This window comes from Aristolochia californica, unplaced genomic scaffold (genome assembly GCF_029961685.1).
Source record: "Aristolochia californica isolate CCGP_79_NKW_82.1479 unplaced genomic scaffold, dmAriCali1.0.hap1 SCAF_3, whole genome shotgun sequence".
Taxonomy (NCBI): Eukaryota; Viridiplantae; Streptophyta; class Magnoliopsida; order Piperales; family Aristolochiaceae; genus Aristolochia; species Aristolochia californica.
In genome coordinates this window covers 6,914,536-6,939,576 of record NW_027181992.1, presented here as the reverse complement: position 1 = coordinate 6,939,576, position 25,041 = coordinate 6,914,536, and the positions used below count along the sequence as shown (strand labels likewise).

Sequence of the window (25,041 nt, the reverse complement as noted above, 5' to 3'; positions counted from 1 at the left end):
CCCTTGTCTATATTTCGTTCTCTAGTTGTCATACTTTGAGCTTTGCATCAAAATCGTTCCCAATATGATATTTGAATAAGGTGACCATAAAAATGAACATGTAAGATCATTCATGAATTATGATTATGATTCTTTCAACTGAATCATTCGTGAGAACTTTATTTGGGAGGTGAGCATTGTGGTGATAACCTCGTTCTTACTTTCTTTTACTTGTCCTGTCAACGTATAAAAGCATCTTGTGTGTGTCAGCATGTAGGTGGTTCCGTCCACCACTAATGGGTTAAGTACTTGGTTTTTTGCACTTAACAGATCGGTCTTTTGAGTTGTATTGGTTAGGCATTTGACATGGTATCAAAGTTAGGCACCACATTCCGTATTCGAATCCCCGGTGAAGCGGTGGGGAACGGGAATGGTGGGTGTCAGAGCTAGGTAGTTCCGTCCACCATTGATGGGTTAGGTATTTGGTTTTCCGCATTTAACAGACCGGTCTTTTGGGTTAAATTGGCTAGGTGTTTGATAGTGTGTAGAAATGGTGAATTCTATTCAGGTTTTGAAAAACCCTATGGTCCATTTAGGAGATGTTTTAAGGCTGGCACTGGTTAACTTTTGGGTGTGTTTTTGATCGATAGGGTTGGAATCCAATTTCATCCGTCCTGTTTTCTTTCTCCTTTCTGGCCGTTTGATCTTGGTCAACGGTGAAGGGGAAATATCCCCGTTCGACTCTCATTCCCCATTCTTTCCCTCTCCTCATTTTGCCTAATCGCCTTTCCCATTCGGGCGCCGTCGCCTTGCCATTGCCGTCACTTTGATTTTCATTCTCGTTCTTACCCCGTCCCTGTTCTACCATATTTCCTACTTTTTTGTAAATCATTAAAGGCTACGAAATTAAGGAACGTTAATACTCATAACGGTTCTGACTTTGGCCTTCCACAAGTTGAGGAATAAAGGTTGAGTGAGAGAGAAAGTATCATCAGCTTTCCAATGACGTCTTCTACTTTACACTCTTATATCCTTTTAAAGTCTCTTTTCTCTGTGTTCATTAAATCTTTTTACCTGTAATCATTTGAACCGGAGAGAGTTTAGATCTTAAAATCGTCTTCTGCGGAAGGTACCCAATTTTCTAACCAGAGGCAGCATGCTGCTCGCTTCTTAATACGCCTCCTTGAGCTTACTGTGAATTCTATGGAAGCTTGTCTCCAACTTCCTTTCAACTGGAGGCCACAGAGAGTTGGCATCTTTTCAACTGCTTCCATGAGCATCAAATGCTCGTTCATGAAATCTTTTCTTTGAATTCTGTAACCAATGGGTATTTTCAACTACCATCCGATTGATGCTTTAGCCATTAAAAAACCATACAAAACGCAGATTCTCATTTGTGACAAATGGGTATTGTTGAAGAATGTCTTATACTTAGAATGAGTTATTTTTATTCTTTTGGAGGTACTTCCTTTTCAAAACTTGCACTGGACAGTTGGGTCCCAAGGGTGCTAGATGTCACTGATTAACTTTACGACTAGCACTGTGAAGCATTTTAAGTCTGCAAATCGCAATGAATCAGGTGAAAAAGTACATGTAAAATAAGAAAGCAGATAGACTGGAGATGCACAAACAAATACCAAGGAAATGCAGACACTGTGACACATCATAACAATAAGTATACCCTTCACAAAAAATTGATTCATGTGTTTTCTGTACACAAAATAGAAGGGGAAAAATAATCAAATAAAACATTATTGAGGGGAACGGCCTCGGTTGCCGAAATTCCATGTCTTGAGACGAGGAAAATGCAGTGGCACAGAACCTTCTGTCCAGTTAAAAAAAACCACTCTTAAGGCAGTTGCAATGGGCGGATGGAGCACCATTTCCACAAAACTGTTGGCCACGATCTTCCCATGTCTTTCTGGTGAAACTTTATTCTTTTTACAACCTCCCCACATTCTTGAAAAGGCAGAGATATCTAGCTCAGGGGATGTTAAAAAGTTCATGCCATCATGTTGTACCCGCACCCTGCTCTGATAGTTGTCACTGGTTCGTCTATGAGTTTATAACAGTTTTGAGCTCCACTAAAATCCTAGCAAGAATTTCCATGGCTCCTGCCCTTCTGGTAAGAATGAATTCGCTAGGTTTTGCTTGAGAGCCTGCTGAGCTCTAATCCTGCACGAGACCAATTCGAGCTCTAATCCTGCATGAGACCAATTCGAGCTCTTCTTGATGGCTTGAGAAGGTTGAAATTTGAAGTTCGCTCATCCTGCCTGAGAATGACTGAATTCTGTAGATCTCCTTGAGAACACAGAATAAATCTTATCTGAGACCTCAGAATGATGACAATGCATCCCAAGCTTTCTAATCAGACCCAAAATAACAATCATAAATTGACAATCGGTCAAAAGCGTCAAAATTTGCCTTCAACCCCACAAACTGGCTTCCAAATTGTGCACATTCAGCATCAGGCCACTTGCATCCTTCTCTAGTACGGTATGGACAAAGAGGTTCACAATGTCGAGTTTCGGGATCGTTGGATACAATGTTGTCTTCTACAAGCGAAATAGAAACAGAGAGATCTGTTTCTTCCTCTAGCTGTGCATCATCATCTAAATCTTTAGCAGAAGGATACACAAATTTCTGCTTGATTTCAAGAGGTGTGCTTCCTACATCTAAAGCAGAGTCCCCTGTGCCCGAAAAATGCACTTTACATCCAAGCGACTGTATTGCTCGTTTAATAGCAAGACTCTCTCGGCAGGCTCTTTTCGCTAAGTCCATTGCTGAGGTGCTGAGCTTCTTCTCCTTCATTAACTCTACTGTGAGTGATTCCATGCTGGTTATGACATCTCTAGCCTTAGCTTCTGCCATTTCTTTTGCCTGAAATTATTACAAATGATAAAATGCTAAATACATACTGGACAAGTAAACTCTGGCTCCATTCAATCAGTGTTCATAGACTACATTAAAGCCACAAGGAAAACAAACCCAACCCACAATTGTTCACCATTTTCTCTAGACAACAAAAATATGAACAACCAATTGCCCATTTCTTCTCATCCTTTACCATTATAGTTTAGTTCTGAGAAGGCTAATACCAAAATGTCCATCCAGTGTTTCTCGTGATCCTTCAATATTTGATTTCAATAAGAAGACTGAAGAAGCTACAAGCACATAAATATAGCACAGAAAAAGACGAGCAATGGGTTCAGTGCGCTTGAAGTTGCATGAATACATTTCCAGAAGTAAAATAATATTACTTGAATATACATTTTGAGAGAGAGAGTCGGCGAGTGAAGCAACAGAGCCATAATCTTTTTCCTTTCTCTGATAATGGAATTGAGTTTCCATATCTAAGAGGAAAAAGTTACCAAATGTCCCAACTCCAGATCTGATCGCTAAGTTTCCCTAGAAAGGACCTTGTCTCCCATATACTGGTCCATGCACCAAGCTTATGAAACCATATTTTCCAACAAAAAGAAGGAACGAGCCTTAGCAGGTTTTTGTTGTTAAATGTAAAACTTCCGATGTAAAGTTTAAATCAATTGCTTCATGTGACTCAAGGCCTAGTTATTACCAACTATACTGTGAGAAACAGTGAGTTTCATCTTTCACAGCTGCTCTTTATTGACCTCTTATATTTCACAATAAAATGATCATGTTAACCAATATGCTTAATGGCAACAAAAAATGAAATTCATTATCCGGCAAAGACAGCTTTGGGACAGTCTTGAGGCTTGCTAAGAATTCCACTGCTCATCTACTGATAAAGTCCTCTTGATATGCTTTCAGGCCAGCACTCCTTTAGGGGGCCATGTTAAGTCACTAATCAGAAAGAGCCCATTCAGGAAGGTGGTGAGAGGATTTTGGAGGCAGGGTAATCTGAGGGTAGTTGCTCGGAAAGATTGCAAAGGATCTGCCGACAATGAATAGGAGAGGTGAGGTGACTTGTGTTTTTTCTTGAACCTTTGTCAAGAATAGGTGCAATGAATTGGAGCTCGGGGAGTTTAAACTACTTTATTGAAAGTAGCTCACGTTCAGTCAGATAGAAGGTAAATGATAGATAGATGAAGGAAGCTACCAGTATTGGGCTGGAAAAGAAGAACCGGATGACAGAGTAAGACATGCATGGACTTAGGTTTGAGCTTAGGAGATGAACCTTGGTCCACAAAGCTTTGGTTTTACCAGCATAGCACTGGCCCGTGTATTTATGTATTTAAAAAAAGAATTCCTTCCTCTTTTCAAGGAAAAGCTTCTTGTTACCATAACAAAAAGAACCTACATAGAAAGTGTATCCTAAAAGCTTACAAACAAGGCATTGAATTTTTTACATATAAAGAGGGAAAGGTTAGTGACATACAGAGAGAAGCATCACTCCACATATCTTTAGCAGTCTTTTTTTACTAAAAACTACACCTCCGGATGAATACTATCTTGTAGTGCTTCTCAGAATTTTTATCTAAAACTTTAAACAGCAGCAGGTTGACCCATTTCAAAGGTCAATGTCCTCCTAACAATCCAATCTGCATAACCATCATTCCCTCAGTTCCATCTTATTTGATAAGGAGAACTAAACATGTTTCAGCTGCTGTAGCAATCAATGTAGTCAAAATCAACCTAATCTAAACCATAGTGAACAAAAACTTTTAACAGACAATACCTTTGCTACACATAATAGTAGATATGTTTCCATACAAACATACCTACATAATGTAAATGCCTGCATTTTCGTTTTTCTGTTAATGGCAGAATTAATGCTCGTGTTCGTACATACATCTTCCCAACATAATAGTAGAAATGAATACTAACATTTTTTTGAATTGAACATCATAATTTGATATTGCCAAATTAATTTCTTGCCATAAAAAATAAGTAGGGAACAGATCAGACACACCTTTTGAATATCAGTAAACTTTTTAGCCATTGCACGACATTGTGTTTCAAGTTCCCCAGCTTGTGCTTCAGCAGGACATGCCCACCTAAGATGGAATTGAGGCCAAATGTTTGGAGCCAGTGCTGCTGCAGGAGGCAATAGTGAAGAATCATATTTAACAGGATCATAGAAGGGATTAAAGTGTGTATGAGAGCATCCTTCAGAACCACGAAGATCAGCCAAGTACATCCAGATGCACCCGCAGCTGTCAGAAATGCCAGACTGATGCCTTTCTTTTTCACTGAGATATAAGACAATCATCAAAACAAGGTTCTTGAATGCAGTAAGATTTTTAGGATCTCAAATTGTTATTGTAAATGAAGGCATCCTATTCACAGATACTGTTTCATATCCACAAAAAAGCAGTCAAACATAGACCACACATTCTCAAGCCCTCTTTTTCCTTCTCTTTTTTTTTTTGGGAAATGTAAAACCCACTAAAGAAAGAAAGAGCACCTTTTTTTCAGAAATGAGAAATTTACAGAGGCAAGCAAGAAAAGGGAAGAGCACCTTACCCTCCAATGAAAGGGTGCAATCGGAAAGATGAAAATAAGACTCGAAGGCCAAAAAAGAAATACTAATGTTACACTTGCCAGGAGAAGAATAGTATTTTCATATTTCTAGATGACAGAATTGCCTGTCAGCAACCTCTTGACAAACCAGAATGAAGTAAGAGAAAGTTATCAGAAAGGCAGAAAAATCTTTTAATATCAGGTACTATTGCCACCTCTTTGACAGAAAGTGAACTTGACCCTTTGTTGACTCTGGAAAGAAGTTATGCTTCTCCCTTCTCATCTCACCATGCCTTGGATGGCATACAAAATTTAAAAGTCTCCTCAGGGAAGTAAAGTAGCATCATGTGACAATTTGGCTCAATGAATCCTAGCTCGATCTAGCAGCGTGACAATTAGCATGTTTTCCCTAGCTTGAGCGAGACAAAGAGTATAAGAATACAAGTGATGATGAAATTTATTCCAAGTTCTACAAGTCCAAGTTCAAGAACCAAAAGACCTCCTCAGACCACAAAGCAATGACAAGCTGCAAACTTTGAAGATCAATTTTGTACTTTCCTTTTTCTTTTCTTTTTTCTTTTTTGAAATAATGCTGAGTTATATTAAAAGGCTCAAAGGAGCAAAATTACAAGGATTCCCTTTTTCTTATCTTAATATGAGAAGTATGACACATAATTGTAACAAGCTGAAGTCATACGATCCAGCTTGAGAGGGACTGTTAGAAGGTATAATTTAAATGTTATTTGATTGTGCTCATTTTTTAAGAAAAGTCATTCCCAGTAGAAAGTAGTTCCTAAGATTTATATGTTATAGTGATAGGGATGTAATTATAATTTTTTTTAAGTTATAAATAATGCAGAGGGGTCTGTAAACCCTAATCTTTCCACACATTTTTTCCCTGCAAAATCAACACTGTTTATGTACTACTTTTCTTTCATTTTAAACTTAACTTCTTTCAGGAGGTAAATAAATCAAATTTAGGAAAGACTTGTGAGTCTTAAACCTCACAGACCTTTTGTTTAGACCGCAATTCCCATATCCCTTTAAAACCATAACCTAAACTTATTATATATTAGAAGAAATGGATTAATTATACCATTAGCTATATGAGCATGAACAGTACCATGAAGATATTCCTTTTATCCACTATGCATTTAGATTTTGTTGTAATCTGGTTTCTTTATCTTGTTTAAGTAACTTCTCAGTGAATTTAATGTGCATAGATATTAATGACTAAAGCATACAATGTTTCGTCCCATTTCTCTATTTAATCCTTCAAATATAGAACCTTAGTTGCCAAATACCAAAGCAAACCTAAGAGGCACTAGCACATAACTCCCAAAAATGCCCTACTACAAGTACCCAGCACAGCACAAAATACCTACAGCACGAAATGAATGTGAGAAATCAAAGGTCTTCTTTAATAACATTTCTAAAAAGAGAAAAAGAAGAGGAAAATTAAACTGGGTGGATCAGTAGTATGCATAATGAGTAATACCAAAGAAAGTGTACCTGTTACATAAAAAGTTTCCAAAGCGAAAGGACAGCATGCAATCTAAAAAATCAACCAAGAAGGCCTGCATCACCGAATTAGATAATAAAAATCAGAAAAATCTCCCCCCATTTACAGCAGAATTATAGTTCATTCAGCCAACAAAAACAAGCTTTTATGTACTCAATGAGATTACTAACCGAGGAGAACTCAAAAGCGCATGGATACATCCGTAGCAACTGAGAAATACAATCAACCCACTACAAAGCAGATAGCATATACCAAATCAGATTGAGTTTTAGAAGCAGAGCTGCAAATCACTGCAAGTATGATTGCAGTATCAGAGTCAGAAACTTCTAAATAACCTGTAAAAATATGGGAGAGTAATTGCTTGATGTCTGTGCATGAGACGAAGCAGCAGTTGAGGATGTGCGCAGGGGAGACGTTGGGATACTCCCAGCAGAGGACTGACGTAATAAATCAACAGGTCCACCAGTATTTCCTGATATAGTAGGAATTCCCATACGATCTGAAAATGGATGCCCAAATGCAAGCCAATCCTTCTCAACAAGTGCCTAGAAGAACACAACAACAGATTATTACACAATTACACAGAAACCCTCAGAAAAGTGTGATATTACACAAACCCCAGGAAAGTAGAGATAAAATTCATGGTCATGCTACTTTTGAGATTTCATTACATTTGCAACCCTAACATCTACTATTGTTAATTGATATTAACTAAGATATAGAGAATGACAAAAATATCTTTGACAAGGGTATAATGTCTCCAGTCCGAAAGGCAAAAGTACGATGATGAAACATGGAGACAAATGATAGAACTGGCAAAAATCATGGGAGTGGTTTATGAAGGAAAGCAACATAGGGTCATGGAGGAATTGGGAGACACAAAACCAAAATCCAGGAAGAAATAATCATTACCTCCTGGAATGTTTGAGGAATTGGCTCTCAGCCGAAGTGAGCCACAATCAGGAACCTTTTAGCCTCCAGCAAGTCTTCCATTGTCATTCTTCAAGAGACCAAGGCTCAAGAAATGGTCGATTCGACCGCCAGAGACCTATGGAATTGCACCACCTTGGATTGGAAAGCAATCAATATGGTGGGTCATTCGGGCATGTCCTTACTCTCTGGGACTCTAATCTAATTGATGTTCTTGATGTGGAGCTGGGAACCTACACTATAGGTTTAAAACTTCTTCATCAAAATTCTGGTAACCAATGGTGCCTGGTAGTTGTCTACATTCCAACACAATACAAGGATCGTAACAATTTCTGGGAAGAGCTTCTTACCTTTACCCAATGCATGCATCAATCATGGCCATGAGCGAGATATTTCAATGCTATCCGTTACTATAATGAGAAGTCCTCCCCAACCAATCAGATCACCTCTTCAATGAGGACATTTGCTGATTTCATCAGAAGTTATGACCTCGACACAATCAATCTCTCCAGCAAAACTTTCACTTGGTCGAATGAACAGCAACTACCCATTCTCTCCAAGCTTGATCAATTTTTGGCTACTTGTGACTGGCTAAGGCTTTATGAAGATGCCGCTGAAAGGGTACATAACCGTGCTGGATCTGACCACTAGCCAATTCAATTGGAAACCAAAAGGACACTGGATTGCCAAGCCATTCAGATTTGAAAATTCCTAGCTATTGGAGGATTTTGATAATCTAGTTGTTGAATGGTCATCCAATATTAATGTTATCAGGCTAAATTAGGCGTTTTCCTCCAACATCTTGTTGTGGAGGAAGCCCTTGTTCTGTAAGGTATTTGTATATTTTCTCTTTTTTTTAGTAATATATTCACACCTTTTTACTCAAAAAAAAAAAGAGAAACTCAAATTATTGAAAACCGATCTAAAAGGATGGTCCTTGGATCGCCAAACTGCTGCCATTGCAGAGGAGGAGTCTTTTCCATCTCAGATCGCTACCCCTGATGATGTTGAGGAACAATTCTGCTGAATTCTCACTCATATTTCACCAATAAATAAATTCCAGTATATCTCTCATTGCAAGCGAATCCAATGGAAGCAGGGAGCTCGCTTTAAATGGCTGACTGAGGGTGACAAAAACACCAAATTCTTTCATGTTATTGCCTCAACTAGGCTGAGGCACAACCTAGTTACTTCATTATGTGTTAATGATGAAGTAACTTCAGATAAAGCCTCTATTACTAATGTCGTCATAAGTTTCTTTGCAGATCTGTATTTTGTGGAATGTTTCTCCAGGCCCAAAGTGCAAAACATTCACCTATCCAAAATCTCTCCAATTGTGGCTTCTCTGCTAGAACTACGCATATCTACAAAGGAAATTGAGAATACTTTTCTAGGACTGCTGAACAACCATGGCCCTGATGGATACAATTGTGAGTTCTACAAAAGGTTGGTCGACGCTCAAAGGGGACATACAACGTATGGTCCGAAGTTTCTACCACAAAGGAATTACTTACAGAGCTATGGGGGCTTTGTTTGTTGCCCTTGTTCCTAAAAAGAATGATGTGGAAAACCCATGTGATTTCCAACCTATCAATCTAGTGTCCAACCCCTACAAGATCATGGCCCATCTCCTAGCCCATAGGCTCTAAACTGTTGTTCCCATGGTTATTCATGAAGGTCAAAGTGCTTTAGTGAAGGGAAGGAGCATATTGAACTCAGTGATGGCAGCTCGTGAACTAATTGACTACTTTAAAAGATCTAGGAAACTTAGGATTATCCTCAAGCTTGATCTAAAGAAACACTTGGATTACGTAAACTGATAGTTGTTGGACGATATACTTGGCCGCATGGGATTTGGGGACTGATGGCATTTCTAGATCAAAACCTCAGCATCGTACTCCATCCTCCTTAATGGCATAGCAAATGGCTACTTCAAAGGTACTCCAGGTATTCGCCAGGGAGATCCACTCCCCCCCTTACTAGTCAATCTTGTTGTTGTTGTTTTTAATAGAGTGATATTTTAGTAGCAAAAACCAAAGCACAACAAAATAGAAGATTAGAGGAGCTCTCCCCCTACAACCAGGGATTGGAGGGCTTCATTTTTAGCAACAGAATCAGCAAACGATTTTGCTGATCTCGGGGTGTGAGTTCAATAACATTGAATATGGGTGATAAGATAAAAAAATATCGTGGAGAACACCACAGTAATCCACCAAGGCGAGGTCCAACCAAGACAGGAGGCAATCATCGGCCTCTCCATAACCATTTAAGAATGAAAGCCCCTATTGATATTTTGGGTTTGCCGAGTGCCAAGCCCGCCTCTGATTTTGGGCATGTAGATGTCACTCCATCGGACCAAGTGATATTTGAAACCAGCTTCAGCGCCTTTCCAAAGGAAATTTCTTTTGAGCCCATCAATTTTCCGGCAAATTGTCATTGGGCAGTGGAGGAAAGATACGAAATAATTGGGAATTCCAACGAGACATGAGTTAATGAGAGTAAGTCTCCCGGTCTTAGACAAGAAACACCCACGCCATGATGCAAGCCAACGCCCGAGACATTCCAGCACCACATCCCAAAGATGTTTACAAGATCTACCTTCAAAGAGCAAGAGGCCTAAATAAGATGTGGGCAGGGAGCTGATATTGCAATTCAGATATGAGGCCATATCTTGGAAAAGAGAAGGATCAATGTGATAACCGATGAAAGAGCTCTTCTTCCAATAAATTTTCTATCCAGAGGTTATCTCAAAGATGTTCAGCAAAGCTTTGAAATGCTAGATTTGTTCCATTGAGTCGACGCCAAAAATCATTGTGTCGTCAACAAATTGCAGCAAAGGAATGTTGAAAGTTGCCTGGGAGGCAACGGGTTCAAACCATTGGAGATAGTGGGCAGTGAAGATCAGCATTGATTAGTATTCAGCCATAATATTAAATAGAAGAGGTCTTCAAAGGTGATCTGGAGCCAGAAGAGTGTGTCGTTGATAGATAGTTTGATGAATTGGGTGTCAAGGTATGGGTTGTTTGGAATGATGAAGAGCCTTGCTCTGTTGTCTCGATTTCATGGTGGTGGAAGTATCAAGAGATGAGAGAGTGCCAAAAGTTTGACCGATCATGTTGAATGTATGATCATGCCAAAGTTCAGCCGGTAAACGCAGATCCATTGATCGAGGATGTTGTTGGGGCGAGTGGAAGACCAGTCAGTGATGTTGGTGATATCTGGATGGGGAATAGGCTGTGGTATTAGTAAAGCTGTCCTTTTGTCATCGCCAGTGAGAAAGTGGATGAGCCAGTCATTGTTATGAAGAAAAGAGAATGTTGGGTTGTATTTGAGTTGAAGATGGGAGGTTATCCAATGAGGTAGAGAGGGGATGAAGGTACAAATTTTGGTGGTAGTGACAACAATAGATAGGGAGAAAAGTTTTTCGCCAACATCCCAAAGGTCAGGTGGAATGGCTATAGTAGGAATATCATAAGGGGCGTGGGAGGGCTGTGTTGTGAGTGGAGGTGGTGGCAGAGATGGAGAGAGGGGTGAGGATGGGGTTTGGAGTGATTTTTTTGTATTTTGGAAAGGTGGCATTGGTGTTTGTGATGTTTTGTGGTGGAGGGGAAGATGGTGGAGTTGGGTGATGAGGCAGAGTTTCTGGATTTGTAGATTGTAGTGGCGAAAAATGGGATGGAGATGGAGGGTGGTAATGGTAATGTGGTTGTGGGAGAATGAGAGTGGAGAGTTTGATGATTTCATCCTTGAAAAGTGTCCAGCCAAATTTGGAGTTGGTCATTTCTGGAATGTAGATTCTTGCAATGATAGCTCTGTCACGGTACTAAGTAATCTTGCATTCAGCGATCCCCTGATATTGGAAGACTGAAATGTAGAAGGTGATGTTGTTAGTCCAAAGCTCCAGAGTCCTTCTGCCAGTTTGCCAATCCACTGTGACAGCATCAAAGATCTTGACAAAGTTGTTTGCAGCGATGACCGGTATTGTGATGAATGATTGCTTTCTACTAATCGCATTGGTTATCCTGACTCCATTGTTTATCATGCAGAAGCTGAAGGAGGTGTTGCCGGATCGGTATGTCCTGAGTTGTTGTTGACCCGATGAAGCAAGCTTCCGTCTGTGTCGTTTCGATTGAATAGTCACCCATTCCAGATCCACAATCGAATCTCATTGATTTTGTACAATGTCCCGGTCGATCAACTAAGTAGTTGGTGTCTCCGATGGAGTAAGAAGGATCTCTTTGCCATACCGTCACTCCACATGGGGGCTTCAAAGGTGGTTGTTCTTCGCGATGATGATGCTCCAAGGCAAAAGTAGCAGGGTCTCGTCTTCATTCCAGTGGTAGAGTTGGAGAAGCAGGTTCCCGTCATCGATCTTGCCGTCCACTTCTTCGTCTATCCCTGAGTTGAACTCTCTCGCGGATTCTTGCTCTCTCTCTAAGTCTCACTCTCACTCGCAGCCGTTCTCTCCCGCTCACCATGTCGCTCTGTTAACAACCTTAGACCACTTGTTTTTTTTTTTAGAAGAGTTGTAAATGTATTTAATAAGAAAAATTACAAACCTTGAAACTAAAAAGACATTTCCTCCACAACAAGATGTTGGAGGGTAACACCTTTTTTTGCTTGAACATCGGCTAAATGATTAGCGGATCTTGGAACATGCTTCCAAGTGCATAATAAACCAGAAGTTAAATTACAAATTTCATCAAAAATCTTCCAATGACGCCAAGGAGGTTTTGATGGCTTGGAGCACCAATTTATAATAACTTGAGAATCCCCTTCAACCAAGAGAACACCGTCCTTTTTTTTTTTTTTTTGAAGAGCTTCAGTCCGTTGAGCAAGCCATGTAATTCCGCACAAGTAGAGTCTGATACTCCAATTGGACCCGCATAAGTGAAGAGAAGATTCGCTTGATCATCGTGAATTACTCCGCCAAATCCAGCTGGGCCCGGACACCCAAAAGCACTTCCATCAAAATTTAATTTAAAGTGTCTAGGAGGAGGTTTAGTCCATTCTACCATAATAGGAACCTTCAATGGAAGAGACATATTCACAACATTTCGCCAATTTTTCCTCATATTTGTTGCTCTTAGATCATAGAATTCTTTGCGAAGGAGAACCCAAGAGCTAACTTGACCGACTATCTGTTCACAAAGAATATTCCGAGGAATAGCTTTCTGATTGAATTTGCGATTGTTTCTTTCTTTCCATAAACTCCACGCAATGTGCCCAACACAACAAGATATTAAGATTTTCCCCAACTTCGGAAGACGAGAGCTAACCAAAGTTAAAATAGTGTTTTGCAAATCTGGCGAAGGGCAATATAATAAACCGATTTTGTTCATTAATTCGGTCCAAATCTTATGAGCATATTCGCAATGTAGAAGCGTGTGATCTGCTGTTTCAGGAGATGTGTTGCAAAATGGGCATTCTGGATTGGGAGTATAAATGCCTCGTCTTTGCAAAGCATCAGAAGTTAAGATTTTCTTTCGACATACCATCCAAATAAAAAACTTGATGCGAGGAGGAATCGGGAGCAACCATGCAAAAGCAGCAGGATGTTCTACGTGGAGAGGCGGGTATGAGATCATATGATGGTACGTTGAAGCTGTAGAGAACATACCTTGTTTGTTGGGCGTCCAGATGAGTGTATCGGCAGAGTTTTTTAAGGCCATACCAGAAAGTAAATTGACCAGACCGGTGGCTTCAACAGCTTCAGAGTCATTTAATGCTCGCCTGAGGTGAAGATTCCAACCACCCGAAGACTGCCAGTGGTCAGAAATCATTGAGCTACGAGATCTTGACAGTTGGAATAAACAAGGATGACTTTCCTTTAAACAACTAGCCCCTATCCACCAATCCGACCAGAATAGAGTATTTGTACCACTCCCAATATAGCATTTGACGGCAGATTTGAAGGTAGGTAAGAGTTTGGCAATTTTCTTCCAAACGGGGATAACTTGTAAAATCTTCCCCCGTCCGTCCACCAACCATTCTCTTTTCCGGATTTAATTGCAACCATTCGGCGCCACAGTAGATTGGGTTGCATGTTGAACTTCCAAATCCACTTTAAGAGCAAAGACTTGTTTGTGGTAGCAACGTCGCGAATCCCGAGGCCCCCCATTACAATTGGCTTACAAACATCTACCCATTTTACAAGATTAAATTTTTTTTCCCCATTTGGCCCATCCCATAAGAATCTTCTTTTTAAAAATTCAATTCTAACCCGAATAGAAGCTGGACAATGGTACAAAGATAAAAAATAGGATGGAATTCGATGAAGGCATGATTTAATTAGAACCAGTTTACCAGCTTTGGATAAAAATTTTCCTTTCCAAGAAGCCAGACGCTTCTCAAGCCTCTCAACAACCGGAAACCAGGAGGTTTTCGAAGGCAGGAACGGAGTCAAAGGTAAGCCCAGATATGTACTCGGAACGGATGCTACCTTACAACCCAGATAGTTCGCCATTGAATTGAGAATAGAGGCATCAATATTAAATCCAAAAATTGTTGTTTTTTCCCAGCTTGTCTTTTGACCAGACGTCAATTCAAAGATGTTCAAAATTGCTTTCATGTGTTTGATTTGTCTCATGGACCCTTCTCCAAAAAAAATCGAATCATCTGCAAACTGAAGAATGGGAACGTCTTGGATTGGATCAGAAAAAACAGGACTGAGCCAACCCGAACGTTTAGCAAACCAGATCAGAGAGGTAAGGTATTCTCCAACGAGAGTAAAAATAAATGGAGAAAGGGGGTCGCCTTGTCTGATCCCCCTAGAAGCTTTGAAATATCCCCGGGGTTTCCCATTTACCAAAACAGAATAAGAAGGAGAGGAAATACAACTCCTCATCCAAAATTTCCATCTTGTACCAAAACCCATACGGTCAAAAAGATAATCCACTAGTTTCCAATCAACCTGATCAAAAGCTTTCTCAAAATCAATTTTCAGAACAAACCTTGGAAGGGAAGATTTTTTGAAAGAATCAAGAAGTTCATGAGCTGTTAGAGAAGAGTCCAAGATGTTTCTGTCTCGGATAAAAGCACTTTGACAAGGATTAATTACCTTGTAAAGGACAGCTTTTAGTCGATTAGCCAATAGACGCCCAATAATTTTATATGAACTGGAAGTGAGACTAATAGGGCAAAAATCTTTAGGCTCCTTCGAATTTGTTTTTTTAGGAATAAGTGCAATAAAAGATGCGCCGATTCCAGAGTGAGTAATTCCCACTTGGTGAAAATTGTGAACGAAGGCACAAACATCATTTTTTAACAGGTCCCAAAAACAGTGATAAAACTCACCATTAAAGCCATCTGGTCCGGGGGCTTTATCTTTAGGAAGGTCAACCAAAACCCGTTCAATTTCTTCTGAGGAGAATGGTTTTTCAAGATCAGCAACGTCTTCAGTTGAGATGCGCTCGAAGTCGAGCTGATGGATTTTTGGTCTTCTGAAACAGACTTCTGAATATAGCTCTGAGAAATACTTCACCAAAAGGTTAAAAATGGAGGCACTATCCGTTACCACTTGGTCTCCGTTACAGAGAGCAATGATATGGTTAGTCCTCCTGGCCGAGGCGATGGAATGGAAAAACTTTGTATTTCCATCACCCTCAGCCATCCAACGAAATCTTGAACGTTGTTTCCAACGGACAGATTCAGAACAAAGAAACGTAAGGTATTCAACATTTAAATTATTTCTAATAAAAAAATCAGTAGGAGAGATTAACCTCTGTTCCTCCAGTAGATCCAGCTCAGAAATGCGGCGGCGAATCGAATCTTTCTGGGAAGCAGCAGAAATTCAGTGATTTTTATCCCACATTCTGATCTTTGTCTTGAGGGCTTTGAGTTTCCGAGGGAGGGCCCAGCCCGGGTTCGGATGATTTTTCAATTCGAGCCACCACAATTTCAAAGAAGGGAAGAAAGCCTCCGTTAATAACCAGGCATTCTCAAACCGAAAGGGAGATCTTTCCCATGTAACAGGCCGAGAATTGAGTTGGATAGGCCAATGGTCATATCCTATTTTGTTTAGGACTTGGCCAGAGGTGTTGGGAAATAGGAGGTTCCATTCTATATTGGCAAAAAATCTGTCCAATTTAGACAAAATAGGGGGGTTCTGATAATTTGTCCAGGTGAATTTTTTCCCCGAGAGAGGAGCCTCGGAGAGAGCAAGGCTATTGATAAAGTCAGAAAAAGCTCTCATGGTTGATGAGGTTCGGGAGGCAGGAGGACTTTTGTCAGAGCAAAGTAATGTCGCATTGAAGTCTCCTCCAATGAGCCAAGGGAGGTCCCACAATTGGACAAGCTGAAAGATTTCCTCCCAGAAAGATGCTCGGTCACGGTAACGAGTAGGCCCATATATGCAAGCTAGCGCCCAAGAAGTACCGAGGTTGTGATCCAGGAGTTGGAGACCGATTGAGTATCGCCCCGGAATGACGGAAATAGCATCAAAAGCAGTTGGATCCCAAATGACAATTATGCCACCAGAATGGCCAATTGCACCCACATGCGCCCACGCTGAGTTGGAGTCATACCATAAATTACACACAATTGAGTAATCAAAAGACTGTATCTTCGTTTCAAGAAGTACTGCAATTTTTGGTTTAACATCAAAAAGCGCTGCTCTGACGAGGGCACGCTTGGCCAGAGAGCCGAGACCTCTAACATTCCATAATAGAACGATCATGGGGAACGGTGGGAGTTGATATTTCGCTCCACGGCGCCAGCTTCAGAGTATCCCGCACAAAAGATGTTGGCAAGCTCCGTCATTTCTGAAAATTCCTCTCGTGGAAAGTCTTGTTCCTGTTCCAGCAAAAACAGGAGGAGCTCATCCCGCGGATTGGGAGTGAAGGTCTTGGCTAGGGTAGATTCAGAGGTTATAGTTGGGGGGAGGTCAGACCAAATTGGAGGGATTCCAGAGGGGAAAGCAGGGGGGAGATCGTACCAATCAGGGGGAAATTCCAATGGAAGGACAGAAGGGGGTTTTGCAGGGGGGGAAGGTGGGGGGGTAGTGTCTTTGATTTTATCTTTGTCAGTGTTTTTTTTCGGAAGGTGCAGGGTTGCAGAATTTGGCTTTATTTTTCCCTGCTTCCTTTTTTCTGGAATAGGTATACCGGAAAGGGGTGTTGGCGATTTGTTTTCCAGTATTGGTGTGCAGGGGAGGGGTGAAAGTTTTGGGGGTTGGGTTTTCCATGGTGTCTGAGTGGGGGAAGAGAATACGAAGGGGGGTGGGGCAGAGGATAGTGGGAGAGTGAATATATAAGGGGGGAGGGGAGTAAAAAGGGGGTTCGAAATCCCAGGTGGATTCATTAGAGAGGAGGGGTGGGCTTAGCGGGGCTCGAGGGGTGACCGTATAAAGGGAGATTTGAGTCAGAGAGGGAGGGTCTGATGGGACGGCAAGAGGAGCGGGATGCTGGGATGGATGATGTGCGGGATGTTGGGATGGAGGATGTGGAAGGTTTGAGGTAGGAGGGGTCGCAGGGGGTAATCCTTGATAAGGAGCCAAGAATGTGGGTGAGAGTGGGGGGGAAAGGGATTTATCAAGTTAGAGAAGCTGCGGGACGGGGATGTCAGGCGAGGGGTACGGCTTCGGGAAAAGAAAGATTTAGGCGGCAGAGGAGAGGGAAGGGATTTAAAAATGAAAGGACGGGAGGGTGGCGTGATGTGGACTGAGAGGTTGACGTATGGCAGGCGAGTGGTACTGCTTCGGAAATCGAGGAGCGGCGGAGGTGAAGGGGTTGATCTAGAATTTGATTTTCCTCTTCTTCAATTTGCAGACAACACCATATACTTTGGAGAAGGAACCTTTGAGCAAGTCAAGAAGATCAAGCCCTCCTTAGCCTATTCAAACTCACGTCTGGTCAGAAGAATAAGTGGAGCAAAACCACTTTAATGGGTTACCACCTAGAAGAAGTGGAACTTCACTCGATGGCCGCCTTTTTGGGACTCTCTCTGAACACGCCTCCCATTACATACTTGGGGTTCCCCTTGTTTGATAGTTGACCAAACAAAAACCTATGGACCCCGATGATTGAAAGATTGGAGTGTTGATTATCCACTTGGAGAGGAGGCTCCTATCTAAAGCTGGTTACCTTGTGCTTCTCAACTCCAACATTGTCAGATTACCAAATTACTTCCTTTCATTCATCCCATGTCTTACCTCTATTTGTCCCGAACTTGTGTGGAGGTCCTTTTTATCTGTGTTGCCCACATTTGCCATTGTTGTTCGATACTATGTTAGTGATGACCACCGAGTTAAGTTCTGGAATGACTGGTGAAGGGGAACTGGGCCATTAAAAAGACACCTACCAATCCCTATTCAGTCTTCCTACTCGTCCTACCATTACTGTTGTTGAATCCTGGTGTCACAATGCTAATTGGAATCTCCACCTTCGACGAAGCTTGAACGACGCAGAAGCCCATGATGTCAGCAACCTTCTTGCAGTTCTTGGATCAGTTAGAATCCGAAGCCATGAGCAAGATAGACTGCTTTTGATGCATGCTGACAGTGGCAAATTTTCAGTCTCCTCAACTTACGATCACATCAAAGGTTAGACCTCTGTCACTGAAGCCCATTGTGCTGCCATTACTTGGCGCCTCTCCACCCCCTTAAAGTTAGATTCTTCCTGTGGAGGTCCCTCAATAAAATCCTTAGTGTTGATAATATTAGGATGATAATATTAGGAAACGAGACAATAATGACCAAGCATCCAATGCCCCTCTTACAATGTTGAAGACAAAAGAGTTTCCCACCTTCTCCTCCATTGCCCTTTCGCCTAGAGGTCTGGCCGCACTTCCTCAACATGATTGGTCTCCAGCTATGCTTCTCGAGGGACCTTATTATCATTAGTTAGATGGCCATCGGGACAAAATTTTCAAGGTTGAGGAAGACCCTCCTCTCAGCATGTCTAGTGCATATCCCTTGGTTGTTTTGGAAAGAAAGAAATAACCAGCACTTCACTACAAATTCGCCAATGTGGAGGAAGTGTACACCAGCATAATTGGTCGTCTCTACTTGGATTCACACCAGAAAAGAGTTTGATTGCTTGAGAAAACTCCCTCTTCGTGATAACTAGTGTGTCATAGCTCAAATATCCACCCCTTCTCGCTGTGCTGCCTTGGAATACTAGAAGCCCCCCTCCTTTCAGTATCCTAAAGCTGAACTTAGATGGAAGTGCCCTTGGCAATCCAGATAAGGCCGGCTTTGGTGGCACTATCAGGAATTCTAAAGGCTCCAGTCTCATCTCATATTCCAGCCCATTGGGGATATCTTACTCTACATCTGCAGAGTTCTTTGCTCTCCTCCAAGGCCGAATCATTTTTCGGGATCATTTGAGTGGCCCTCTTCTCATTGAAGGTGACTTCAAGGCGGTGATCAACTAGTGCTCCTTTTTCAAATCCCCACTAGCATCACTGGGCAGTTTTCCATGAAATTGTAGATATTGCTTCCTTGTTTAATTGGTTTTAGTCATGTTCCTTGGTCAGCTAATTCCTTAGCTTTTTTTTTTTGAGAGAGAGGGAGAGAAGCTAATTCCTTAGCTGACTCCCAAATTAAACAAGGAGCCATCCTCCAATCACTTGTCGTAAAGGAAGTGCTTGTTTTATTTTGACTTTGCCTTGAATGAAATTCACCATTTTCAAAAAAAAAAAAAAAAAGAGTATTGTGTCTCCCTCCTCTACATATGAGATCACACATCTTATATGGCACACAAAATCCACCCATTTAGCCACTAATTAAATTAATGGCAGACCAAAAACATCCTATTCGAGATCTGAATTAGGCCCAGCCCACATAATTGAAGATGATACAATACCATTTCCACAAGGGCTTGTGTCTTATCATGCACTAGCTTATGTACTCAAATTGAAAACTACTCAATCCCCTCTCTTCCTTCCCATGACCTCTCTCTCTACATCAAATCTCTAACTACAGCACTCGTTTTTCTCTGTGCATGTGCAGTTCTTTTAGTCTTCTATCTCTAAAACTATGAAGCCCTAAGACACCAATTAATCAAAGTAAAAATACCATATGAACCAATTCTGAAGATATATAACAGCTAAGCAATCTTATGCTAAATATTTATGCTGGTATCAACCCAATAATTTTCAGTGCATAAAATCAATGATGCAAAACAGCCTTCAAAAGATATCGTAGAGGGAGATATTTATAAAATCTGTTGTACCAGCACACAATCTATCATTTCATCAAATGCCAACCCTTGTAGCCACAGAAACAAATATAGAAGATAGAATGCAGTTAATCTTAAACAATAGTTACATTGACATTACCTGAAACCCCTTAAATGTTCGATAATATGGATCAAGCAACAAACTAGCCAGGGATACCAACTGTGTCGTTCTATCCCATCCATCACTGCTCCCCAAACAGAGAGACTTAGTTATAAGAAAATTTTACATATCATGTGTGGCAACACCAAAAATTTGCTAAAACAGGCTGTACGAATATAGTGACTCACAACAGAAGTACAGAACAAGCAACTAAATTTACAGGTAAAAACAACAAGTCTGACTCCTAGCAAGAATAAAATAAATTTTGGCATAATATCACATTTTTTATCAACTTTCAAGGAGAAATATTGCCTCTTATAGCAGCTGGAACCAAAAACCCAGGAGATAACTCTTCAATAATTACACTCAGGAACCCACTGTTTTAGAATATGAAAAACTGCTGAATCTCACAAAGAGAATAGTTTTCTAGTACCACGGTTAAGACATATATAAATCAGTTATGCTAATTGAGGAACAATGAAAAGATGAAACTCAAAATACATCCCATGCAACTCAGGTACTTAAGTCTAATACTTTCTCCGATCATCAACTAAAAGTTGTTTCAAGAGAAATCACAAAATAAATATAAATGTGCATGTGTATATGCACATATGTATGTATAAATATACATGGGTTAAACACTAAATTAAAAAATCAACTGCCACCAAAACTATCACCAAAAAACATTCAATGAATTATGAAAGGCATCAGATATTTCTATAAATGTTTTTGGAATCCTATTAACCGTGATCAAGCCTAAATGAAGCTCAAGCTGAGCAAGTCCCTCGAACAAAGCCAAACCTTACGCATGCATAGTTGTGCTAAACCATGTCTCAAGCTATTAAAACGCCATTTATGATAACCCCAAGGTTAGAGCCAATATTTTAACCAAAACAAATAAACAAAATCAACAAAAATCTTGAGCATCGAGTTTGGAGCTTAGGTCTACTGGAGTCAAGCATGGCTACACTCAGCTCAACCTCAGCCTGACATAATGTACGAAAACTTTTCAGAGGTCACATGAGAAAAGTAGTTATTTTTTTTTTTCTGGAAGGGCTAGAACCAGTTTTATTGTGCAAACAAAGTAGAGATGATTTCTATTAACAGGAACAAGTGCAGAAAAAACACAAAACCCTTGTACCCAAAGACATCTAACCATGGCAAATAAAAGTTACTTGGAATCTACCTGCAATGTACAAGCACCGAAGATGATTCCTTCACAACCCGAGCAGCAATCCATGCTGAACCAGCTAGGACACTCTGGATATGGATTAACCATCCACTGTCTCCAAGGGTAGAGACAGAGGCAGACATACTACTCAAGTTCCCTCCACCCCAAGTCCACCCCCCGTTTCTCTGTAATCAAAACAGTAAACTCACTTTTAACTTGCCCAGATGTCTGTTAAATAGCCTCAAATCATGCCTTTCTTAACAAAAGAAACAGAGTCACATATTAGTTACAAACAGTGAGACACGTTAATGAAATCTCAAGAGGGTGTGATGCAAAAACTGACCAAGAATGAGGACATTCCATCAGAAGAATTGGCACCATGGGTGTCAAGATACTCCCGAAGTCGAGCAAGGCTATCCCTCATGGCATGAATATTGTCAATTCCAAAGAAAACAACCTATAAATGACAGAAGAGAGAAATTTCAGAATTATTTCAGCAGCAAACTGCAGAAGCAAACAGTAGCAATAAAACCATAACAGACCTCAGACTGAAAATAATTAGAAGATGACTCAGAACCACCTCCCATTGCCCCATTAGCTAGAGCATTCTTCCTTGGCCGTGCATCAGCAATGCAAAGCTTCCTAAGAAAAACAGCAGTAAAAAAACATTAAATACTGTTCAATAAGATGATTACAACAAATAATTGGTAATGACAAACAAGGAACATAAATCATACTACAAGCACAGACGATTCAATTGAATACTGAAGCAGCAAAAGGTCAAGCTTGGTTATCTGACTGAATAAGTAATAAAACCAAAACTGATAAGAGCAAGAAAACATACTGAGAACTAGTACATACCTTCGAGGACCCATCTCAACAGCTACTTGAGTGCAAAGTGCTGCAACGAGTTTTTCATCAGCATTGCTGCAGAACAAGTTAGTCAGTACGAAATCAACCAAGAAAAGAACCAATATAAAGAGATCCCATGCATAACTTGGCGGAGGAAAAGGCGGCAGTGTTGTGGAAAGAAGAGAGAGGGGAAGATGAAAAAGGGAAACACCATACCTCCTTGTATTCATCATCAGACCAACCAAAGGTTGTGATGAACGCGCAAGGACAGCTCCAGTGCCTGCAAAATTATTAAATTTTAGCGGTGCAATAATGAAAAAGCTATTTCATTTAATCAACCCAAAACTCACTTGTGAAACCCATGCTACAGCAGAAAGCCAAAGTACACACCTGGATTACACCATGAAATTACAGGCAGCCGGTACCTAGCACGAAAAGTAGAAGCCTGTCTTACATCTTCATCACTGGGATCACAACCCACCAAGAATATCAGTTTTAGTATAACCAAATTAATTTGAAATCATGAACACCTAAAATAATTTAGACAAATAAGAAATATTAAGAGAAACACTGCAACTGCATACCTGATACATTTTGGAACGATCAAGGCAAATGGATAAGTAGAGCACATTGTATAGTTTGAATTTACTCCACTTACTCTCCACCATTCATTTGAAATTGAGAAGGACCCATCTTCCAGGGCACTACTTGTTACATCGTGTGAGCCTTTCCCAAGTAGGCGACAGTATTCATTTAGCAAGCGCAATTTGGGATTGCTATTATTAAATCTGGAAGGTCCACATTGAAAAGTATAAAGATCCCACAAATGCAGTGGTCTGGTCCACCGCCAGAGTGCATCAAGCACAGCACGCCTCTGTAAGAAATAAATGTAAACATTTTTTAGGTCTTCTATAGAAAACAAGAGTCCTTACACCAATAAGAATTATGAGACTTGCACTTAAAACAGGAAAGGGTTGGTTGGAGAACAAAATTGTGGGAAGAATTTCTGGGAAAAAAACTTCTTATTTTTCAAAAAGATTTTAGTATTTTTTTTTATGGAATGTGTTCGTTTTATAAAAGCAAAAGAAAAAAAAAAAGATACAACCTATAAGGTGGGGCCTCCCAGCACATCAAGGATATGGAGGGATGAGCCCCTTTTAGCTTGAGAGTCCGCAAGGTGATTGGCAGATCTGGGAACATGAACCCAATTAAAATCAAGGGAGAAGGAGATGCTACAAATATCTAAAAAGATGTCCCAGTGTGGCCATGGTAGAGTCTTGAATTTGGCACACCAATCAATGCCCACTTTGAAGTCACCCTCAACAATAAGGGGACCTGAGAACCGGTCCCAATAGATCATAAGGCCGTGAAGCAGTCCGACAAGTTCAGCCGAGGTGGAATTGGATATGCCCAAAGGGCCAATGAAGGAGAGTAGGAGGCTGTTATTGTCATCATGGATTACTCCGCCAAACCCCACAGGTCCAGGACAGCCAAAGGCACGCCATCAAAGATCAACTTGAGGTGGCCAGAAGGAGGAGCCCAGACAGTCTTATTTGAAGGACAGGAAGTTCCCACCATTGCAGCAACAATGCGCCAATTCCCCCGGAAATGAGAGTTGCTGAGTTGGAGGAATTCTTTCTTCATAAGGAACCAAGTGGAGACCTGCCTGGCAATGTGCTCGCCAAGCTTAGAGACGGTGGAGGACTTGAGCTGAAATTTCCTTTTGTTCCTCTCCTTCCAAAGTGCCCAAGGAATGTGATCTGCACAACTGGAGATTAGCATTTTACCGACTTAAGGAGCCAAGAACTGGTGATGAATTGGATCATGGACAAGAGATGAGGAACACAACTGGATGCCTTCTGTTGAGAAGATTGGCCCAAATAGATTGGGCAAAGTGGCAAGGAAGTAGAACGTGAGTGGCAGATTCTGGAGTGATTTGGCAAAAGGGGCAAGACGGATCAAAAACTTGAGTCCCACGCCTGAGCAAGGCATCAGAGGTGAGAACCTTGTTTCTGTAGACGCACCAAAAGATAATTTAACCCATGTAGGGGCAAGAAGAGCTCAGGCCAGCACAGCTGGGTGGTGAGGCTGAGAGGTACTGAGGCCTTGAATATAATTATAGGCAGAAGCAGCAGTGAAGGAGCCTTTTGAGCAAAGAATCTAGATTAGTGTGTCAGGTATATAGGTTCTCATTTTAACATTAGCAAGGCTGGAAAGGAGGTTGGAAGCCTCCAAAGCTTCTGAATCAGTGAGACCTCTACGCAATTGAAAATTCTAGTGACCAGATATCAGCGATTGAGGCTAAGAGGAGGTTGGAGAAGCTCGAGAGGGAGTTGTAAGTGTTGGTCAACGGATTGTCACCCAGCCACCATCCAACCAAAATGAGGTCTTAAGCCCATTGTCAGGAAAGCGCTTGATAGCGCCAGAAAATTGGAGGAGGAGGAGGGAGATTTTTCTCCAAATTGCTGAGAGTTTATAACGGCGACCCCCTTCCAACCACCAGCCATCCTGCTTACCAGCTTTGGCAGTGACCAACGATCTTCAAATAAGCAAAAGATAGACGTTGAAGCACCATATCCATTTGAGTAAATATGCTGAATTAGTGCCCGCAATGCTTTTGATGCCGAGACCACCGAGAATCATAAGTTGACAGACGTCAGCCCATTTCACAAGGTGATATTTTCTTTCACCATTGGGTCCTCCTCAAAGAAAACGGCGCTTGAAGAATTCCAGACGATTGACAACAGTAGCAAGGCAGTGTAATACGAAGAGGAAATAACTAGGAATCCCATGGGGGCAAGATTCTATAAAGGTGAGTTTGCCTGCCTTCGAAAGGAATTTGCCCCGCCAAGTGGCTAATCTG

At 41.0% G+C, this 25,041-nt stretch overlaps 1 protein-coding gene across 1 annotated transcript in view; it reads right to left on the bottom strand.

Annotated features, from left to right (window-relative positions):
* Positions 1-1,640: 1,640 nt before the first annotated feature.
* The window catches only part of LOC137958815 (phosphatidylinositol-3-phosphatase myotubularin-1-like), a 35,985-nt gene continuing 12,584 nt past the window's right edge, over positions 1,641-25,041 (bottom strand). The window contains exons 7-19 of the mRNA XM_068805965.1: positions 22,763-23,052; positions 22,569-22,642; positions 22,395-22,458; positions 22,188-22,253; positions 21,869-21,968; positions 21,670-21,783; positions 21,342-21,511; positions 20,156-20,240; positions 7,282-7,491; positions 7,117-7,176; positions 6,937-7,001; positions 4,874-5,153; positions 1,641-2,859 (exon numbers count right to left, since the gene is read on the bottom strand). Coding sequence (XP_068662066.1) covers positions 2,344-2,859; positions 4,874-5,153; positions 6,937-7,001; positions 7,117-7,176; positions 7,282-7,491; positions 20,156-20,240; positions 21,342-21,511; positions 21,670-21,783; positions 21,869-21,968; positions 22,188-22,253; positions 22,395-22,458; positions 22,569-22,642; positions 22,763-23,052 — 2,094 coding nt within the window. The 3' untranslated portion in view covers positions 1,641-2,343. The remainder of the gene's footprint in view (positions 2,860-4,873; positions 5,154-6,936; positions 7,002-7,116; positions 7,177-7,281; positions 7,492-20,155; positions 20,241-21,341; positions 21,512-21,669; positions 21,784-21,868; positions 21,969-22,187; positions 22,254-22,394; positions 22,459-22,568; positions 22,643-22,762; positions 23,053-25,041) is intronic.